Raw genomic sequence first — 19,644 nt, forward strand, 5'->3', positions numbered from 1 at the left:
AGCGCCGCTGAGTGCGAGCCAATCGGAGAAGATGCCCTCCGCCCCTCCCACTCGCCACGGGCCCCTGCCACGACCAATCAGCGGGCGAACCTGGGCTGAGTGACGGGGGAGCGGCGCGGGGGTCAGGAGGGAAAGGCTGGGCGAGGCTTGGGCGGGCGCCGGGTTTCCCGCGGTCGAAGGAGAATCGCTCTTAAAGGGCCAGCCCACTCGCGTCCTTTTGTTCCGGGGCCGCAGGGCGGGGCAGGCCCAACTTTCGCTGTCTCCTGGTCTGCTCTCCAGAACGGCCATGATTTCCCAGTTCTTCATTCTGTCCTCCAAGGGGGACCCGCTCATCTACAAGGACTGTATCCTTGGCCAGCGGGGCGGGGGGGAGGGGCTGGGTGGGACTAGTGCCCCCCAGCCAGCCAGTGTCGCCAACTCCTTAGCTGTCCTTCCACCCTGTCAGTCCGCGGAGACAGCGGCGGCCGGGATGTGGCCGAGCTCTTCTACCGGAAGCTGACGGGACTGCCTGGAGACGAGTCTCCGGTTGTCATGGTAACCACTGGCGGGGGTGGGGTGGAGGGGATGCGCTTGGTGGGTCTGGGTGGGGGGCGCCTCCTCCCAGGGCTGTTTCCTTGAGAGCTTCCAGTTGGGGGGTACATTCCTCTAAATAATATTAATGGAAGTTTATTGAGCGCTCACAATGCACCAGGCACAGCTCCCCGCACGTCTCAATCCTCAGCCACTCTGGAGTAGGTACTATATTAACTCCATTTACACATTAGGAAGCTGGGCCCTGGGGAGGTTTCGTATGTGGCACAAGTCACGCTGCTAGTAAGTAGAGGAATCAGGATACCAGCCCAGGTCTCATGGGCCAGGAATCACAACTCTTTCTTGCTAATGCTTTTTCCCCTTGCCTCTGCCTCAGCACCACGATGACCGTCATTTTATTCACATCAGACACAGCGGTCTCTATTTGGTGGCCACGACTTCAGAAAACATTTCTCCCTTCAGCCTCCTAGAGCTGCTCTCCCGGTGAGGAGGGCGGGGCTGGGCACCCGGGCGTGGGGGTCAGAGAGGAGGAGGGTATGCACACTCTGTCCTGTTCTGCAGGCTAGCCACGCTCCTGGGTGATTACTGTGGCTCCCTGGGTGAGGGGACCATCTCCCGCAACGTGGCTCTGGTCTACGAACTTCTGGATGAAGTGCTGGTGAGGCCCAAGGATGTCCCTCCCTGTCCCCCGTTCCCTGAAGATGCATCCCATGGTTGGGAGGCTGAGTCCATTCATTTTCACCCCTTCCCCCCCTGACCATCCAAAGACTGCCCTTCCTCTGCCCATAGGACTATGGCTATGTACAGACCACATCCACGGAGATGCTGAGGAACTTCATCCAGACGGAGGCCGTGGTCAGCAAACCCTTCAGCCTCTTTGACCTCAGCAGCGTTGGCTTGGTCAGTCCAGGGACAGATGAGGCCAGGATTGAGGAGGGTTAGTGGGAAGTGTCATACGTGAGGATTGATTGCTTTGGATGATTTCCAGTTCGGGGCTGAGACACAACAGAGCAAAGTGGCCCCCAGCAGTGCAGCCGGCCGCCCGGTGCTGTCCAGCCGCTCTGACCAGGTGAGGGAGGGATTGATGGGTTCAGATCCTCTGATTTTTCTCTCAGCCCCCAGAGTCCAAGATCCCAGCATATCTTTCCACCTCCCCTAGACGTGGATGATCCCTTTCCTTACCCGTGTCCCCACCCCAGGGCTCCAGCCTCCACTGTCCTGTCCTTTCTGCCTGTCCACGTTAGAACACAGGCCGATTAGTCCCCAAATCCCTCTTTCCTTAGAGCCAAAAGAATGAAGTGTTTCTGGATGTGGTCGAGAGATTGTCCGTCCTGATAGCCTCTAACGTAAGTTTGGGCCCCCAGCCCTGCGGCTGAGGACAGGCGGCCTTTGGGAAGTGTGTTGGGGAGGTCACGTCTGGGCATTGACCTCCTGTCACTCTCAGGGCTCGCTGCTGAAGGTGGACGTGCAGGGAGAGATCCGACTCAAGAGCTTTCTGCCCAGCGGCTCTGGTGAGCAGCCTGCAGGCTGGACCAGGGTGGGGTTTGGGACAGGCTCCTTGGCGGCATGTATGGGGTATTTGGCAGCTTCTTCTTCTGTTCTTTCCTCTGACAGAGATGCGTATCGGCTTGACGGAAGAGTTTTGTGTGGGGAAGTCAGAACTGAGAGGTGAGGAGAAAGTGGGTCTTTCTCTCCTAGGTCGAGGTCACTGTCAAAGGTTTCATGGAGGGAAGTTAGAGACAGATCCCCACCCCCTCCCAAAATATCGGTTAGGAGAGGGGTCTTTCTCTCTTTGCAGGTTATGGGCCAGGAATTCGGGTGGATGAGGTCTCATTTCACAGCTCGGTGCATCTGGATGAGTTTGAATCTCACCGAGTCCTCCGCCTGCAGCCACCTCAGGGTGAGGTCAGGATCGGGCTGGCCTAGCACATTCCACCTACCGAGGGGAAGGGAGGCAGTTCAGGTGTGAGGAGACCAAACTCACCTCCGTTCCGCTCTGGTCTCAGCTGACCGTGATGAGGTATCAACTCTCAGATGACCTCCCCTCCCCGCTCCCCTTCCGGCTCTTTCCCTCCGTGCACTGGGACCGAGGCTCAGGCAGGTGAGACCGTTTCCCTGTTCTAGAACTTCTCTGGAGCCCAAGCCAACATGTGTACGCATGTACGTGTGTGTGTGTGCACACGTATATACACGTATCTGTTTATCTCTCGGTGGTGGTGGTGATGCTGGCTCCGAGTTAGTAAAGGCACCTTCCCCCACAAGTGGACCCAGCTCCGTGAATGTAATGGCTCGTGGAGTTGGGTGGATTTCAGCCCTTCTCTCTCCTTCTTGGGGCAAAATCCACACAGCCACACGTGGGGGCCCTGTGTGAGGGATGGTGAGATGCCGGTAGGGTAGGGCCTGAGTAACGGTGTTGTACCCTTCCACCCAGACTCCAGGTTTATCTGAAGTTACGATGTGACCTGCCCCCAAAGAGGTAAGTGGGGGTAGCCAAGCCTTGTCCAGCTACGTAGGGTAGGAGACAAGGCCAAGGTACCTGCTGTTTCCACCTTCAGGTGCGGCCACCAGCCTCAGAATCATTTAGAGGCTCTAGAGTTTGGGAAGGGAGTGGGGTGGCACTTGTGCAGAGCTCCAGTCGTGACATTAATGAAGATGGGACACGTCACGACCTCCTGGGGCTGTGACTCTGTTCCTTTTTCCCTTGCAGCCAGGCTCTCAACGTCAGGCTGCACCTTCCCCTGCCACGGGGGGTGGTCAGGTGAGCGTGTACGCACCGTGGGCCCGCGGGTGGGTTTACCAGCTTCTCCGGACAACAGGACGGCACTGGGGGAGGAGAGTGGGAGCTGTGGGATGGCAGGGGCTAACCCCAGCACCTTTCCTCTCCCGACTCCAGCCTGTCTCAGGAGCTGAGCAGCCCAGAGCAGAAGGCAGAGCTGGGGGAGGGAGCCCTTCGCTGGGACCTGCCTCGGGTACAGGGAGGCTCTCAGCTCTCAGGCCTTTTCCAGGTATCAGCCGCTGAGTCTCGAAGGCCCTCTCCTCCCACCTCCACTTTCAGCCCTGGCCCATAGCCTCCTAACGCGGTCGGTCAGCGCGGTCAGCTTCCTGGCCCCTTGGCTCCCCTGCCCTCCTTCCTGTTGAGGCCTTCAGCGCCCTCCTCCTGCCTCTGCCCCTCACAGATGGACGTCCCGGCCCTCCCCGGGCCTCCCGGCCAAGGCCCCTCCACCTCGGCTCCTCCTCTGGGGCTGGGCCCCGCCAGCCTCTCGTTTGAACTTCCCCGGCATACATGCTCTGGCCTCCAGGTTCGCTTCCTCAGGCTGGCGTTCAGACCATGCGGCAACGCCAATCCCCACAAGTGGGTGCGACACCTAAGCCACAGCGACGCCTACGTCATTCGGATCTGAGGCTCCCAAACGAGGACAGAGGTGACAAAGAAGGTGATCTGTGCATCAGGAGGACGATGTTTCCTCTCCCAGCATCCTGGCCTGTGGCTGTGGCTCTGGCTGGAAGAGTCCTGAGTCCTAGGGAGTAGGGGGGCTCCACGGGTCCGACCGCCCGTCAGTGGGATCTGACCCAGGAAGGACTGAGGTGGATCACAATTTAAAAATCAAGCTTTTATTCTGAGGAACTGACTGTACAATACTGAAAGAGAAAGTCACGTGGGGGAAGCTGACTACTATTTCCTTCCACCCAGCGTCTGTGTGTGCGTGTGTGTGTATGTGTGTGTGAGAGAGAGAGAGAGAGGGAGAGAGAGAGAGAATACAGGGGAGAGAAGAAGGTCAGCAGACGTGTGACAGCATCAAGGCGCAGGCGGAGGGGAGCCAGATCCGGGGGGCTGTGAGCCATTAGCCTTCGGAGTCCCTGGAGCGGGAGGGGGGCTCTCCCCAGTTTCCGGTTTCCCCCCACATAGGGCGCTGACCCCAAGCGGGGAGGGGGCTGAGGTCGGGGGAGGGGCTGGAGAAGGATGGGAGGTGGGGCCTCCTTTGCCCTCCCCTGTGGGCGGAAGAGAGACCACGATGTACTTCTGGACACTGCCGGGACCAGAGGGGGCAGTGCTGGGGGGCGCGCTTGTGGCGGTGGAGACCAGCTTGACGATGGGCTGCACGCTGGGGACGGTGGTGGTGACAGGAGAGGTAGTGGTGGAGCCTGAGCCAGGGGCCGAGGTGCTGAGGGACAGGACCTGGGCGGGAAGAAAGGCAGTGCCGCTTGCCTTGCACTCTCCCCGCACCCGAGGCCGGGGGTACTTCCCTTGCTCCAGCCCAATAATCAGTGACCTGGTGACACAGCCGCCACCACCCCTGGTCCCACACGGCGCCACGTACCTGCTGGGTGGATGAGGCGCTGGAGGAGGATGACATGACGATGAACTTGGTTGGGGGAGGGGAAGGCTGAGGCGGGGCAGCAGCTCGAGCGGACACCAGTGTCTGGACAGGCAGCGCGATGGAGCCAGGGACCTTCAGCAAGCCAGGGGTCCGAGGGCCAGGCTGGGGGGCCTGTGAGAGGGTCAGCGTGGGCCGGGGCTGTAGGAAGAAGCAGCAGGAAGAAAATGTCACCATCTACGAAAAACACCAACTATGGAAAGAAGGGCTCCTCTTGCTCCTCAGTGGGTCTCACTGGGTTTGGGGCATCATCACAAAGGGGGGCCTAGACACCCCCAAAGACGGCTGACTCAGGGGGCCCTGTGTTTTACAAAAGTCAGTGTGTGTGCCCGAGTATGTGGTGTCTGTCTGTGCATCCCGCCCGGATGGGAACCACCGCCGTGTTTTTCTTCATTTCACCGTACCACTTGCTCACCTGTCTTCCCCGGACCCTGTACTGACCTGGGTGATGGTCAGAGTGGTCCTGTTGACCTGCTGAGCCTGCAGAGCAGCCTGGGCCCGGGCCTTGACAACGTGGGAGCAGAGCAAGGGCCCGAGGGACCCAAATTCTGCCCGATAGGCATCCTGATTGTCAGGCGGTGGGCGCAGCTTTGCCAGAACAGGGGCACAGTGTTTCTGCAGAGAGAAGAGCAGCCAGGTAGAAGGAGGGCAATGACTCTGAGAATCGTGACGGGGGAAGGGGTGAGAAAGGTCACCCACTATTTCAGTGTGTTCCTGCTGGAAGCCAGGCTGTGCTGGGTTATCAGTGTGTAAGGAATGCTGTGGTTTTTCTTCGTAGAGAACTTGGGCACCAGCTGGTGGGAGTGGAGAACTTGCTGAGTAATTACACTGGTGATATCTAAGGGCCAGCCGGTCCACAGGGCATGTGCCTTGCACAGAATGGGCCAGAGTGATGCAGAAGCATCAGGGGCAGTGCAGGCTTGAAGTCACAGGCTGAGAGTTAAGACTCTTATTTCTTACTTAACCCCTTAGTGCCTCAGTTTTTCCAGCTACGAAACAATATGGGACTCTGAGGTGTGCCCTGAACATAAGAGGCGAAGATGGGGTAGATGAATGGAAGATGCTGTATGTTTGCTAAACATTGTCCTTGTGTGTGTGTGTGGTGGGGGGTGGAGAGGGGGATCCGCGGGAAGAAGTGGGGGAGGGCGGGGGTGGGGCTTCATCACCAGGAGGAGGCTCTGCACGTGGTCAGCCCCGATGCGGTCGATGTTGCTCAGCACGGGGCCATCCAGGACCCCGCGGATCCGCTCCCCCTCCTGCTGTAGCCGCGGCAGAATCAGAGTCTTAATCACCTGTTGGAAGAGAAGGGGAGAAGCCGGGGCCCTGGGGTCACCACAGGGTCTCCCGGGTCAGGGGGCCGTTGCCCACCCTGACCTCACGATCCCCCCCCTCCCCCGGGGCTCCCCACGCTGGGGCCTGACGTCGTGTCCCAGCTCTGCCAGGCCTGCGATGGAGCCGTAGCGCGTTGTCCACGGGGTCTTCTCGTCCACCCAGCTCTGCAAGGGGATGGAAAATAAACCCAAACAAAGGGGTGTGAAAAGCTAACTACTAAGGACCGAAGTCTCTCATACACACATTTTCCTTGTAAACCATTAAGACATGACAGCTCCTTCCCAGCCACCCTCTCCTCCCCAAAGCAGCCGCTATTCTGACCTCTACCACCAGAGATTAGTTTTTCTGGTTTTTGAACTTTAAGTAAATGGAATCACACAATTAGGAAAAAAAAAAAGACACCACAGATGCAGCTCAAGTCCCAGTCCCCGCCCACCCCCGGCCCTCTTGCCCCTGGTTTTCAGCATCACTTCCTGCGGCCACACTGGTTTGAGTGAAGCTCTCGTTGTTCTGGTGACAACCCCGGGTAGTGATGGGCAGCGGCTCACCTTGGTGAAGGTCTTGGTGATGCGGGACTGGATGTTGTTCGTGGTCGTGCTGAAGTGCTTGCAGATCTGGGCCACCAGGCGGGCGGCAAAGTCCCGCAGCGCCCAGTGGTTGTCCACGTCTGGCCGCAGGCACAGCTGTCTGCTCACGATGCAGGTCATCACGGCTGGGATCAACTCGTGCACCTAAGGCAGAAGCCTCGAGTCAGCTGATTCTGACAGGTGGTCTCCTGTGGGTGGCGGCAGGGTCCCCAGAGCCTGGGATGAGAGGTGGGCGGGCAGGTCCACTCACGTATTTCTCTAGATACAGAGTAGGGTTGTCCATCAGCGCCTTCACCATGCGCATCAGGTAGATGAGCAGGGCCAGGTTGTTCTGCACCACGTTCACGCGCACCTGGTTGCGGGGAGGGAAGCGATGGGGCAGCGGGACCCTTCCGGTGAGCCTCCTCTCCCTCCTCCTCACCCCGGAACCTCGTCCTAGGTGCCCCCCTCCCACGTCCTCTCACCCCCTCTGAGATGAAGGTGCTGAAGCGCGGCAGCATCTGGTAGAGTCCCGGATCCGTGGCGATGCTCTGCAGAGCCTCCTGTGGGGGGAGGGGAGCGAGTGAGGAGGGGCCGACACTGGGGGGGGGCGGGGCGGGGGGCCTCCGAGGGGTAAAGCCAGGACGGGGGGGCGGGGCCTCACCGCTCGCTTGGCCTCACACGAGCCCACACAGGCTTCTGTGATCTCCTTGTAGTACAGCTGTTGCTCCACAGACAGCTCGTGGATGCTTCGGGGCTTCAGCCGCAGAGGGGCCCCCTCCAGCAGGGGTGGCGCCTTCTTCTCTTTCCCTGTGTGAAGTGGGAAGGCAGGTTCAGAAAAGAAAGCTCCAGAGGAGGCCTCAGCACCAGACAAACCTCAACCCTCACCTCCCCCACCCAGGGAGACCCGGCTTCCCTTGGGCTTCTTGGTCCTCTCTGGGGCTCCTGGCCTGAGGTCTCGCCCTCTGCCCTGACCTCACCCACTTCACAAATGACCATCTGGCTTTGGGGCAAGAGGCCTGGCCCAGCAGTACTGACCTTTGCCGTCAGCTGGAGTGGCCCCCTGACCTTTGCCTTTCAAGGGGCCGTCTTCCTCCTGGCCCGGCTTGGCTGACTTCAGGGGCTCTGTGGCCTCAGCCTTCTGCTGCTCTTTGGGAGCTGGTGGGAAAGCAGTCAAGGCAGGAGATGTAAAGGGAGGAGGAGGGAGAGGGGTGGGTGCTGGACGCTGGGCACGGAGGTTACCTGGGGGTGGGTTCTCTGGAATAGCTGGCTGGCAGCCTTCAATGCTCAGCCAGTGAGCTGCAAGGAAGGAAGGTGTTAAGGTGAACGGCTGAGCGCAGACATCAGGAAGTCCCTCCACACTAAGGGATGCGTGCTTTCCTTCCTGTTCCTCAGCAGGGATCTCACACTGAGGGCTCCTTCACCGTGTGCTTCCTCACACCCATACGCATTGCTCCTTCCCCCCTTCCCCTCCTCCCCATGCCCTGCTCTCCCCTCCCCTTCCCCAACCTTTGAGGCAGACATCCAGGGGCACCCGGGGCAGAGGGGTATTGATGATGTCGCTCAGATCAACCTCCTTCTCCTCGTAGAAGTAAAGCTCCCGGCCGCCACCAGAGGCGAAACGGAAAGGAATGAACTCCTGAGCGTGGAAGCCATACAGTGGCTACAACAGGACAGAGAGAGACGCTGGGATGAGAAGGGAGCCCAAGCAGGCAGGTCTGGCTGAGGCAAATGTACCGTCTGGGAGGTCTCAGTACCCTGCCCCCTCAGTCCTGTGCATTCCCATCACCTCGACGTTCTTTAGCTTCAGTGCGTAGTCAATGTCACTGGTGGTGAGCTTCTGCCGCTTCCCCATGTGCATGAACTTCAAGGCATCCTAGGGGTGGGAGGACAGACGTCAGCCCGAGACCCTGGGGAGGAAGGCGGCCTGGGCAGCACCCTCCATACAGTGCAGGGAGGCCAGGGTACCTGTGCAATCTCCTTGATGCGGTAGCTGACCTCATCTGTCAGCAGCTGGCAGGTCTCCTCCTGAATCTGAGCGATGCCCATGGACTCGGCCACCACCTTCATGGACTCCGAGGGCAGCACGGTGTTGCTCAGCTTCAGCTTCTTCTCCTCAGCCATTCTGGAGCCCCTCCTCCCCTCCCCCAAAGGAAGATGCCCCAGGGCGGAGAGATGGAGACCCTGGCAGGGGGGTGAGAGGAAACGTGAGAGTGACATCCCAAGAAGAGGGGCTGTCCGTTCAGGAGGGGCCACAACAAAGGGAGGACAGTGGAGAGGTGAGGAGGGAAGGGGCTCGGGGGGTGCCCTTTGCCCATCCCCACGTGAGCAGCACGGGCTGAACAGGAGGAGGTAGCACTTGGACCCAATTCGACACAATTTATCGAGCTGATTCTATGCCAGGCACAGTGCAAGTGAGGTATAGTGGAATGATCTCAGCTCTCAGTTTAAATCCCAGCCCCAGCACTACCTAGCTATGTTAACTGGGCAAGCTACTTAAATTCTCCCAGCTTTGGGTTTCTTCTCTGTAAAATGTGGAAAGTATCTTTTTTCCCTAAGGTTGTTAATGTGCCTGCTTTCATGTGTCTTGCTCCGTCATGCATCATTATTCACACTTGACAAAAAGACAACATTGGTTAAAAACAACTCTCCCTGTCTGAGCCTGTGTGCCCTTACAATTGAACGTGATGAGAAAATGCACAACCATCCTGACCAATGTGCACTTTTTTCATGGCCACGAACTTCAAACGGGCCCTTAATGCTGCCTGATGGTCCTACATTTCAGTGCACCCAGGTTCCCTCTGTCTCATCTGACACCTCTTCTCCTCCCTGATTTTTGGCCAGGAGAAGAGACCTCCCCAGGCTCCCACCACCACGTCCACCCACTGAGCAGCACCGGCGCCCACATGCTCTGCCTTCCCTGTCACTGTAGAGATTCTGGTCATGCCCCTCCCCAACTCAAGCATCCCTCCAGCATTCCCCACCCTCCCTGCATCATCGTCAATTCCTCGACCTACCAGATCACTCCCATTAGCCCTACAAAATGCAGTTATTTCTCCCATCTTCAAAATACAAAACAGTGGTCCACCCATACCATGGGATATTTTTCAGCCTTAAAAAGGAAGGAAATCCTGACACACGCCACAACACAAATAAACCTTGAGAACATTGTGCTAAGTGAAATAAGCCAGTCACAAAAGGATAAATACTGTATGGTTCCAATTATATGACGTTCTTCGAGTAGTCAAATTCATAGAGACAGAAAGCAGAGTGGTGGGTGCCAGAAGCTGGGAAGGGGAGAAGAGGGAGTTACTGTTTAATAGGTACAGTTTCTGTTTTACAACATGAAAAGCATTCTGGAGATGGATGGTGGTGATGGGTGTGAATGTACTTAATGCCCCTAACGTGTACACTTAAAAATGGTTAAGATGGTACGTTTTATGTTATGTGTATCTCACAATTAAGAATTTTTAAAAAATCTTGGACTTCCCTGGTGGCACTGTTAAGAATCTGCCTGCCAATGCAGGGGACACGGGTTCGAGCCCTGGTTTGGGAAGATGCCACAGGCTGCAGAGCAACTAAGCCCATGCGCCACAACTACTGAGCCTGCGCTCTAGAGCCCGCGAGCCACAACTACTGAGCCCGTGTGCCACAACTACTGAGCCTGCGCTCTAGAGCCCGCAAGCCACAACTACTGAGCGTGCGTGCCACAACTACTGAGCCCGTGTGCCACAAGTACTGAAGCCTGCACGCCTAGAGCCCGTGCTCCGCAACAAGAGAAGCCACTGCAATGAGAAGCCCGTGCACCGCAATGGAGACCCAACGCAGCCATAAATAAATAAATAAATAAATAAATAAATAATTTAAAAAAGAAAAAAACATCTTTTCTTCATCCCACTTTCTCTACTAGCGATACTCTGGGGGTTTTTTTGGCTCCTCTTTGCAACAAAACTCCCTGAAAGAGCTGTCTTATCTCTAATTCCTCTTGAACCTACTCTAGTCACGCTTTTGACTCCATCAGGTGCCTGAAACCACTCATCAAGGTCATTGTGACTCTACATTGTCAAATCCAAAGTCCCATCTCCTTCCCCATCTTCCTTGACCTCTCAGCAGCACAGGGCATAGTTGCCTGCTACCTTGTGGAGACACTGTCTTGACACCACTGCTACCCCACCTTCTCTTGGTTTTCCTCCTCCTTCACTGGCCACTTTCTCTACGTTTCCTCTGCTGGTTCTTCCTCTTCTCCTCGTCTGCTTGATGTTGCTGTGCCCTGGGCTTGGTCCTTGTACAGCTATGAGCTATACTTATTCCCTTGGTGACCTCAACCATTCTCACAGCTTTCAGTCGCTTATAGGCTGATGATGGCAAATTTATATCCCCAGCCCAGAGCTTTCTTCCTAACTCCAGACTTGTATATCAAACTGGCTACTTAGAATCGCTTCTAAACTGAACTCCTGATGACCCCCACCCCACCAGCTCCAGCCTCGGCTTTTCTCATCTTCATAGCAACGCCATTCATCCAGGCGCTCATTCATTATGTGAGCCCTCACAGCAAATCCACCAGGTGATCCAACCTGATCCGCCACTCCCACTGTGTGGCCAGCTCCCCAGCATCTAGCCCCTGGGGAACTTCAATAGCCTCCTGATAAGGTCTCCCTGCCTCCATCCTTGCTCCCTACATCTATTCCCAACATAGCAACCACAGTGATTCTGTCAAAAAATAAACCACATTGGGTCATTTCTCTGCTCAAAACCCTGTACTGGCTCCCAATGTGCCACAGAGTAAATTCGAAATCCTTAGTATGGTCTACAAGCTCCTCCGTGATTTACTCTCTCCCCATCACATCTCTGACCTCCTTTCCTTCCTTCTTCCACGTTGATCCAGCCCCACTGTCCTCCTTGCTGTTCAAACATTTGCTCTATTCCCTCTGCCTGGAATGCTCTTCCCCAGATGTTCCCTGGCTGCCTATTCCCATCACCCTGTTTAATACTGCACCCCACCCCCATTCTGCTTTTTAAAAAAAATTCCCAAGGAATTTAACATCTGTTGATATATATTGTATTATTTCTTATTGTTTATCACCACCACATCTCCCCTTCCCACACTGTGTGGACAGAGATCTTTGTTACATTCACTGATGTATTCTGAGACCCCGGACTGGTGCCTGAGACACACTAGATACTCAATAAATATCTGTTGAATAAATGAATGAACTGTAAGGCTTAGGAATTAGGTGCTCACTAAACCCTCAGTACCACTGTTATCAAATGAACAAGATATAGGCCCAAGCTTGGAATCTACTTTGTGTCCAAAAGGAAAGTGGCTCGCTTCAAGCTGGCATTAGGAAGACTAATGTCAAAAGTGTTTTGAACTGACTGCGAAGTGTGTGTGGAGTGCGGGTGTGGGCCTGATGGAGGGGCGGGAAGATGGGGGCGAAATACAAGTTAGTTCTTCTCACACCATCCCAGGTCTCCTCCCCCGCTTTTATAAGCCTTATCTGCAGGGAACACATTTATTCAACATACTCTGTGCCTGGAGCCGGGTATACAGGAGGCGGTCATGTCCCAGTTCCCTGGCGAACTCCTACTAATCCTTCAATACCCCGCGGTACCCTCTGCCAGTAAAGGGTCAAATAACACGCCACGGCCTCAGGAAACCTCAGATCAGTGGAGTCGGCAGGAAGGCTTCCCAGAAGATTAACTTGACCTAGATCCGTGTAGCAGTTTCCCCAGCAGGGAAGCAGGTCTAAGGTCCCCAGGCAATGGGTACAGCGAGAAAGAAGGCGTAGAGAGCCCAGCTCATCCCCCCAACATCCCTCCAATGCACACGCACAGTCCCCACGTGCACGGACACACAACCAACCGTCCTCCTCCGGGACCCCACACGGGCCCTTCAAAGGGTCTAGTCCCGGGCACCACTCAGACCCGCCCCCGCCAGTCGAGCGCCCAACGCAGGAAAAGCCTCTCACCGCCGCCAAAGCGCCGCTCACCCGGCGCTCGGCGCCATGTTGGCCCCGCCCCCTCCAGGAACAGGTCCTGGCAGAGACCGAGAGCAGGTCACTGCCCCTTCCACGAGCCGGAATAAGCCCCCTAGGCTCACGGCCTGAAATTATATAAAAATGCTGTCTCTGTGCCTACGTGTAAGGAGCACACCCTCTTGCTGTAATTACTTCAGTTTATTCCTTCACTATCCGGCAGCCAGGACCTTTGGGAGGTGCCACAAAACCAGGCGGGGAAGCCCGCCCCGCAGCGAAGCCCCGCCCTCTTCGAGCCGGCACTGCGCTTGCGCTTCCCAAGCCAGGCTGGATTAAAGTTGCAGCCGACAGCCTTGGGATTTAAAGGGCCCGCTGCCTGCCCGAAGTTGGTTTGAAGGCAGGAGGTGGTTGGCTGTGGACGGCACTTGATCATGGGACCTGTGCGGTTGGGAATGTTGCTTTTCATTTTGACTGTGTCTGGGACGCCGAAGGAGGAGGACGATAACACAGAACGCTTGCCCAGCAAATGCGAAGGTATCTAAAGGGAGTAGTAGCCCCTATTCGCATCCCTCTGCCCCACCTCCGTCTGGGCCAGACCAAATGGACCGTGATGGGTGGGTCACCTGACCTCCTTCAGGACCTGCGGGAGGTTCTGATGGAGCCTGGTGGAATTCGAATGGGGTCAACGGAGGGAACACATAGCGCTACCCCAAAACTATGGCACTACAATTCCCATAAGACATCCAGAGTGAGCCCGCTTTTTCTTGCTGGTTTGGGCCCCCCAATGGTTTGTGGGAATTGTAGTGCAGAGACTATCGGCCCAGGACCGACCACTTTACTGAGCATCGTGTGTGTGAGTGTGTGCGTCTCCTCCATGCCACCAGACCTAAATCTGAAGAGCCTGCAGGAGTGAGGTGTCAGGCTCATTACCTGTGGACATCCTCTCTCCACCCCGGCGGAGACGCTCCCAAATTATAGGCCCCACGCCCTCCTGAGGGGGTTTGGGAGTGAGTATGTCAGCCTTTGAAGCTCATAAAAGAAAGAGGAGGCCACACAACTGGGAGAGGTTCCCCATAATTGTGAGGTTTTGCAGAGGGTGTGCACTGTGTGGCTTTTACAGTGAGCAGCATCTTCTGTGGCTGTATCACCTATGGGGCCCAGCTGGGAGGGGGCACTTCAGAGCGCCCTGGTTCCCTGGTTTGTTGCCTCCCTGGCTTTAATTTCTTCCTGGATTCTTTTCCCCTTCGCCTCACTCCATGCTGCATTTCAGTAGCAATGTTCCTCCTGACTTGCTCCTCATCTCTCCTCTCCTTTCATTTGTGTCCCTACTCTTAACCCCCTACACCTGTCAGTCTTTCTAAACACAGACTCAATTGTGTACGTCCTTGCTTTAACACCTCTTCAGGCCTCCTGCTGTGATTAGACTACAGCCAACGTTTTTGGCATAGCATCCAAGTGTTTGTGGTCTGGCCTCCACCTTTCTTACATTTCCATACCCCACCTCCCATCCCCAAAGTGCCCATGCTTCAGCCATATTGAACTTCTCAGCGGTCACTGAGACTGCCTCATCCTCTCACACCTCTCTGCCTTTGCACATTGTTGTTTTCCTTTTCCTGGAATGATCCTTGCCCTTCTGTATTTGGTTCTTCAAGACCCAGTTTAAATGTCACCTCCTTTGGAAGCCTCCTTCCTTATCTGTCACCTCCCACTGCACTGGAGGGAAGGAGAGTACCTGTGTCTCCCTGTGTATCCTTAGCATAGTGCCATAGGCACATTTGGGACACTTTGGCTCCTTGCCCCTGTGTTTAGTTTGCTTGGCACTTCTGTATAGGCCTGTCCTTTTCTTGGGACCCACTGGTGCTGGGAAGACAGTGGTGGAAGAGACACAATGCTCATCCTTGAGGAAATCGTAGGCTAGTAGGAAGTCCATGAATGACCACTGAATGAATTTTGCATTTCCTAGTGAGATTAAGTCTCTTGGTAGAGTCCATTACACAATATTGTCGTCATCTTTTTATCTATCCCCAGAGACATTGGCAACGTCCTGTGGATAGATCATGGGTCTTATTGCTCTCTGTATTGCTATTGTGCATCCAGAAGGGGCTCAATAAATAACTGCAGAAAACAGCAAACACTTAGGCAGTGTTCACCACGTGCCAGGCACTATTCTTGGGGCTTTACATAGATTGATTGATTTAATCCTCACCACACCCCTGTGAGGGGGGTACTATTATTATCTTCATTTTAGAGGTAAAGAAACCAAGGCAGAGCAGGATTGTCACCCAGCTACTAAGTGGCTGAGTCAGGATTCCAGCCTTGCCAGGCTGGCTCCAGAGCCTGCACCCATAACCATTGTGCTCTGCTGCCTTTGCTTATCTGCCGAATGAGTTGCTGGTATGTTTGTTTGTCTTTCACGTCCCCTTGGACATCTAGTATGTAAACTGCTGAGCCTGGAGCTACAGGAAGAGCTGAGTCGCACTGGCCGATCTCGAGAGGTGCTGGAGCTGGGGCAGGTGCTGGACACAGGCAAGAGGAAGAGACACATCCCTTACAGTGTTTCGTGAGTTCTTCTTGGTGTTCTTCCACCTTCCAATCCCCGAAGGAGCCCTGGGAGCGCCCACAGCATCCAGGGAGTCTTTGTTTCCCCTCTTCCCACAGAGAGACAAGGCTGGAAGAGGCCTTGGAGAATTTATGTGAGCGGATCCTGGACTACAGTGTTCATGCCGAGCGCGAGGGCTCACTGAGATATGCCAAGGTCAGACTCTTCTCCAGGGCAGGATCCCATCTCTCAGAAACTACAACCTGTACCCCGAGGTCCTCACGATGTCTGCCCAGCTCCCCCCAGCTCTGGAGTGTCCCCTCCCCATCGTAGACTCCCTCGTCTCTTCTCTGTGGAACTCACCGGGGTCTCCAGTAGTTGACAAAGCTGATATGGCAAAAAGGGGAGGAGGCAGGGCAGTGGCCTGGGCTGATCTCAAATTCCCATCTCTCAGGGGCAGAGTCAGACCATGGCAACGCTGAAAGGCCTGGTGCAGAAGGGGGTGAAGGTGGATCTGGGGATCCCTTTGGAGCTGTGGGATGAGCCCAGCGTGGAAGTCACGTTCCTCAAGAAGCAGGTAGGAAAGGATACTGCACTGCCCAGGGAGGTGAGAAGGGAACCTGAGAGGGGAGCTAGATCCTAAGGAGGTCCATCTTTGAGCAGAGCAGGGACTCTGCCATTGACTGAAGTGGGCCCAGGAGCATATCAAGAAGTAATAATGGAGGCTAATGATATATACTGCCACTTACTGAGCACCTACTGTGTGCCCGATTTGGGGCCACATACTTTCCAGCTGCTGCCTCATTTTACCCTCACAACAACCTGATGTGGTAGGTACTATTACCACTTCCCATTTTACAGGCAAGGAACTGAGACTCGGAGTATAATAACTTACTTGGCAGAGTAGGTGCTGGTAAATGTCTGTTGAATGAATGAGGATCACACATCTAATGAGCCAAGTTTAACCTCCTGGTTCCCTGCCTTTCCGAAGTGGGGTGGGGAGACAGGGAGTGAAGGGCAGAGAGGAGGGTCTGCAGAGGCCAGCAGAGCAGTTACCCTTCTGACCTTTCCACCTGACCAGTGTGAGACGATGCTGGAGGAGTTTGAAGACATCGTGGGAGACTGGTATTTCCACCATCAGGAGCAGCCCCTTCAGCATTTTCTCTGTGAAGGTCATGTGCTCCGAGCTACTGAAACTGGTAAGCCTGGGGGCTGGCCCCTTTCTTGCCAGGCCACAACCTTCCCTCTCCCCAGAACCAATATCTAAATGGTTTTCTATCACCCAACCTAGCATGTCTACAGGAAACTTGGACTGGAAAGGAGAAGCTCACAGATGGGCAAGAGAAGACGGAAGAGGAGGAGGAGGAGGAGGAGGAGGTGACTAACACACCAGGCCACCCCAAGCATGACCCAGAGGAACTCTGACCTTTGCCTCTGAGCCCCCAGGAGGGACAGGGGTCTTGGAGAAGAACCCTCTGAAGTCTGAGCGCTCCCTGCCCCACAGCTTTCAGAGTGTGTGTATGTGTGAGTGACCCCACCCTAGAGCCTGTAGCTCTTCTCTCCCGTGTAGTTTCAGGCAGGATCCTGGTGGTGCAGCATGGCATAGCTATGGGGAGAAAAGTGGGAGCAGTAGGTGGAAGCCCGGCGCCGACATATGAGTCCTCTACCTGCCATTTATCCCCTTGTCAGGTGTGTGTGGTGACAGTATTGAGATATTTAAATATGTCCGCTACTCCCCACCGGACCCAGAGGTCAACATGGCTTAGAAGCAGTGGACCTTGGCAAAGTCACTTTGCCCCTCGAGGGTCTGTTTTTAGACTCATAACAAAGAAGCAGAATGGACATTCTCTACGACCTATACACGCTGCCGGCGTCTAGGAGGCTACATGCCAACAATCTGTGAACGGGAAGGGGACACTGGATGGGGAAGGAGTAACATTGATAAGTTAGCTGGGGTAGACACTTGGTCTACTTCATATTAATTTCACTGCGGGGCCACCACGTAATATCAAAGGTGCCAAATTTTCTATAACGCTAGTAAACTTTTTTTAAATATCAGCTGAGCCCCAAATTTCAAACAACTGCCGTGCACACATCTTAGCTGGCCGGTATGGCAGCGCCCAGTGAATAGGGCCGTTGGTCGCCGTCCCGTTAAAAGCTAACGGTGCTTTGTAGTTTTCCAGCCCAAGGAGGGTGGCACGGATCAGCGGGCTGAGATCGGGTTTCAGGCTTGGGACTGCGCAGCCGCGGTCCGCGCATGCCTGAAAACGCGCCGTAATTAAGTTACGTGCGCGGCGACGCCTGGGCCGCCATACTTGGGTTACGGGAGCTCGCAGAGGACACACTCCCACGCGCTTTTCCGGTGTCTCTTCTTTCCTCAGAGTGAGGCAAGACCTAAGAGGCGCTAAAACTAGGTCCAAGGTAGAGAGCGGCTCCGGTTAGAATGAAGAAAATAACAAGGTTATCTCCGGAAGGTGCCGGTTGAGGCCCTCACACGCGAGCGGGGTGGTGGCCGAAGACGCTGAGGGACGGGTGCATTCTCGCCGAAGTTCAGTTGGGCGATGCCAACTTAAGGGTGTGAGAGGGGTGGCAAGGAACTGAGATTCACTCCGCGGAGGCTGGGCGAGTGTGGAAATCCGAAGGGAGCGGACAGTCGCCGAAGGCCCCACTTCCTTTCCCCAGCCCGTCCCTCTCCGGCCATGAGCGGTCTAGTGCGCACCGAGCCGCTGCGCGGGGAGCCTCCTCTGCGGATGCCCGGCGACGCCTTTTCTGTGGTGGTTCTGCTGCAGGGCTACGCGGAGCCCGAGGGGGTCGGCGACGCCGTGCGCGCCGACGGCTCCGTGACCCTTGTTCTGCCCCAGGCCTGGGGCACGGCCTCCGGCCACCGAGAGCCCCCGCCCGAGGGCTACGAGGCGAAGACCGCCCTGGAGGAGGCGGCCCGTGGCCCCATCCTCGTGGACACCGCGGGGCCCTGGGCTCGAGAGGCGCTCCTGGGGGCCCTGGCGGGGCAGGGCGTGGCCCCGGGAGATGTGACTCTGGTGGTGGGGACCCACGGACACTCGGACCATATCGGGAACCTGGGGCTGTTTCCCGGCGCGGCCCTGCTGGTCTCGCACGACTTTTGCCTCCCCGGGGGCCGCTACCTCCCCCACGGGCTGGCTGAGGAGCAGCCTCTGCGGTTGGGGCCGGGACTCGAGGTGTGGGCCACGCCCGGCCATGGTGGCCAGCGAGACGTGAGCGTGGTGGTGACTGGCACGGCCCTGGGTACCGTCATGGTAGTGGGCGATGTGTTTGAACGTGATGGGGACGAGGACTCGTGGCAGGCGCTGAGCGAAGACCCGGTGTCCCAGGAGCACAGCCGGAAGAGGGTCCTAGGCACTGCCGACGTGGTCGTGCCTGGTCACGGAGCCCCCTTTAGGGTGATCAGGGAAGTCTCGGCGCCAGAGACAGAGAGTCTGGGGAACAGCCGGCCAGATCTCGTGATCGGAGACAAGGAGCCCACGGTGCACCGATAAACCCCAGTCTTGACTGGATTCCTTTCAGGGACCCCAGCCCCCCACCCCCAGACAAGGAACTGACGTCCAGGACACGAGAGGACGTGTCAGAGAGGAGTCATGGGTTGTCACTTCCAGCCCTTCCAGGAGGCCAGTTTTCCAGCGAGGACAGAGTACTTTTGCCACAGCTGTCACCAGTATCACTAGGACCGAGGACTGGCTCAGCTGTGTGCCACCTCTCGGGCTTCATTAGTAAAATGGGAGAATGTTCTTGGGAGAGTCTTCCAAAATAAAAGTAGAAACTGCATTGAAAATCATACTGCCCTTCAACTATTCTCCAAGAAAAAAGAAAAAAGAAAAAAAATCATACTGCCCTAAATGTAAATGTGAAGCATTCATAGTGATAATCATGCAGATAAAATCCAACAAGTGCAACAAGGGGACACTTTGGCGATACATCGCCTGTTTCTCAGAGGAGGCAGCTTGCTGAGAGAAGGTGCAGGGCAGACAGGTATCATTCTAGTCATCTGACTTTAAGTTATTAATTCGTTCAATGAATGCTGCTTAACACACCTGCAATGTCTCAAGCACGGCTCGAGGTCACGGGGATACAGCAGTGAGCAAGCCGGACAAACTCAAGGAGACAGGTAAATAATAATAGTAGTAAATCAAATAATTACGGGTTCTGGTTACTGATATGCAGAAAAAGCAGGGTGAGAAGGGTATAGAGTACTGGGGTGGGAGAGTGGTCAGGAAAAGCCTCCTAGGTGATGTTTGATGAGGGAACTGAATGAGAAAAAGCTGGCCACATGGAGGTCTGGGAGAGGGGCA

The 19,644-nt window shown here is 55.8% G+C and overlaps 4 protein-coding genes across 21 annotated transcripts in view; 3 read left to right on the forward strand and 1 right to left on the reverse strand.

Moving 5' to 3' along the window:
* Positions 1 to 126: 126 nt before the first annotated feature.
* Positions 127 to 4,196, forward strand: AP4M1 (adaptor related protein complex 4 subunit mu 1). Its single transcript, XM_057528974.1, has 15 exons — positions 127 to 344; positions 446 to 534; positions 908 to 1,014; positions 1,093 to 1,189; positions 1,321 to 1,431; positions 1,520 to 1,600; positions 1,815 to 1,877; positions 1,976 to 2,042; positions 2,146 to 2,199; positions 2,330 to 2,436; positions 2,538 to 2,632; positions 2,963 to 3,007; positions 3,239 to 3,289; positions 3,425 to 3,536; positions 3,708 to 4,196. Exons 1-15 carry the CDS (start codon positions 287 to 289, stop codon positions 3,930 to 3,932), a joined length of 1,362 nt encoding a protein of 453 aa, XP_057384957.1. The 5' UTR covers positions 127 to 286; the 3' UTR covers positions 3,933 to 4,196.
* Positions 4,122 to 12,931, reverse strand: TAF6 (TATA-box binding protein associated factor 6). 4 transcript variants are annotated; one of them, XM_057528969.1, is made up of 16 exons: positions 12,775 to 12,836; positions 12,332 to 12,512; positions 8,774 to 8,989; positions 8,595 to 8,681; positions 8,315 to 8,468; positions 8,048 to 8,104; positions 7,844 to 7,963; positions 7,470 to 7,615; positions 7,291 to 7,368; positions 7,077 to 7,178; positions 6,788 to 6,970; positions 6,329 to 6,403; positions 6,074 to 6,199; positions 5,349 to 5,522; positions 4,851 to 5,048; positions 4,122 to 4,708 (listed from the first exon to the last, which is right to left on the reverse strand). In XM_057528969.1, the coding sequence occupies exons 2-16, from the start codon at positions 12,365 to 12,367 to the stop codon at positions 4,328 to 4,330; spliced, it is 2,133 nt and encodes a 710-aa protein (XP_057384952.1). In that variant the 5' UTR covers positions 12,368 to 12,512; positions 12,775 to 12,836; the 3' UTR covers positions 4,122 to 4,327. The 4 variants fall into 4 exon arrangements, with proteins under 4 accessions (XP_057384952.1, XP_057384955.1, XP_057384956.1 ...); XM_057528972.1 differs by lacking the exon at positions 12,332 to 12,512 and having other exon boundaries at positions 12,775 to 12,931; XM_057528973.1 differs by lacking the exons at positions 12,332 to 12,512; positions 12,775 to 12,836 and adding an exon at positions 12,669 to 12,767.
* Positions 12,932 to 13,100: 169 nt separating this feature from the next.
* On the forward strand, positions 13,101 to 17,377 carry CNPY4 (canopy FGF signaling regulator 4). The gene is made up of 6 exons (XM_007186661.3): positions 13,101 to 13,314; positions 15,214 to 15,340; positions 15,439 to 15,535; positions 15,774 to 15,896; positions 16,401 to 16,518; positions 16,611 to 17,377. Exons 1-6 carry the CDS (start codon positions 13,212 to 13,214, stop codon positions 16,742 to 16,744), a joined length of 702 nt encoding a protein of 233 aa, XP_007186723.2. The 5' UTR covers positions 13,101 to 13,211; the 3' UTR covers positions 16,745 to 17,377.
* Positions 17,378 to 17,522: 145 nt separating this feature from the next.
* Positions 17,523 to 19,644, forward strand: part of MBLAC1 (metallo-beta-lactamase domain containing 1) — a 68,048-nt gene continuing 65,926 nt past the window's right edge. For all 15 annotated transcript variants that reach the window (XM_057528688.1, XM_057528687.1, XM_028167566.2 and 12 more), the window contains exon 1: positions 17,523 to 19,460. In XM_057528688.1, coding sequence (XP_057384671.1) covers positions 18,019 to 18,834 — 816 coding nt within the window. In that variant the 5' untranslated portion in view covers positions 17,523 to 18,018 and the 3' untranslated portion in view covers positions 18,835 to 19,460. The remainder of the gene's footprint in view (positions 19,461 to 19,644) is intronic.

Source organism: Balaenoptera acutorostrata, chromosome 15, assembly GCF_949987535.1.
Source record: "Balaenoptera acutorostrata chromosome 15, mBalAcu1.1, whole genome shotgun sequence".
Lineage (NCBI taxonomy): Eukaryota > Metazoa > Chordata > Mammalia > Artiodactyla > Balaenopteridae > Balaenoptera > Balaenoptera acutorostrata.

Coding starts and splice junctions, on each gene's coding strand:
- AP4M1 (XM_057528974.1), top strand. CDS start 287: ATGATTTCCCAGTTCTTCATTCTGTCCTCCAAGGGGGACCCGCTCATC. Junction 2,043..2,145: donor CTTTCTGCCCAGCGGCTCTG/GTGAGCAGCCTG, acceptor TTCCTCTGACAG/AGATGCGTATCGGCTTGACG. Junction 2,633..2,962: donor TGGGACCGAGGCTCAGGCAG/GTGAGACCGTTT, acceptor CCTTCCACCCAG/ACTCCAGGTTTATCTGAAGT.
- TAF6 (XM_057528969.1), bottom strand. CDS start 12,367: ATGACCGCCTCCTGTATACCCGGCTCCAGGCACAGA. Junction 8,105..8,314: donor CCTGGATGTCTGCCTCAAAG/GTTGGGGAAGGG, acceptor CCTTCCTTGCAG/CTCACTGGCTGAGCATTGAA. Junction 7,616..7,843: donor CACTCCAGCTGACGGCAAAG/GTCAGTACTGCT, acceptor CACTTCACACAG/GGAAAGAGAAGAAGGCGCCA.
- CNPY4 (XM_007186661.3), top strand. CDS start 13,212: ATGGGACCTGTGCGGTTGGGAATGTTGCTTTTCATTTTGACTGTGTCT. Junction 13,315..15,213: donor CTTGCCCAGCAAATGCGAAG/GTATCTAAAGGG, acceptor TTGGACATCTAG/TATGTAAACTGCTGAGCCTG. Junction 15,536..15,773: donor GCTCACTGAGATATGCCAAG/GTCAGACTCTTC, acceptor CCCATCTCTCAG/GGGCAGAGTCAGACCATGGC.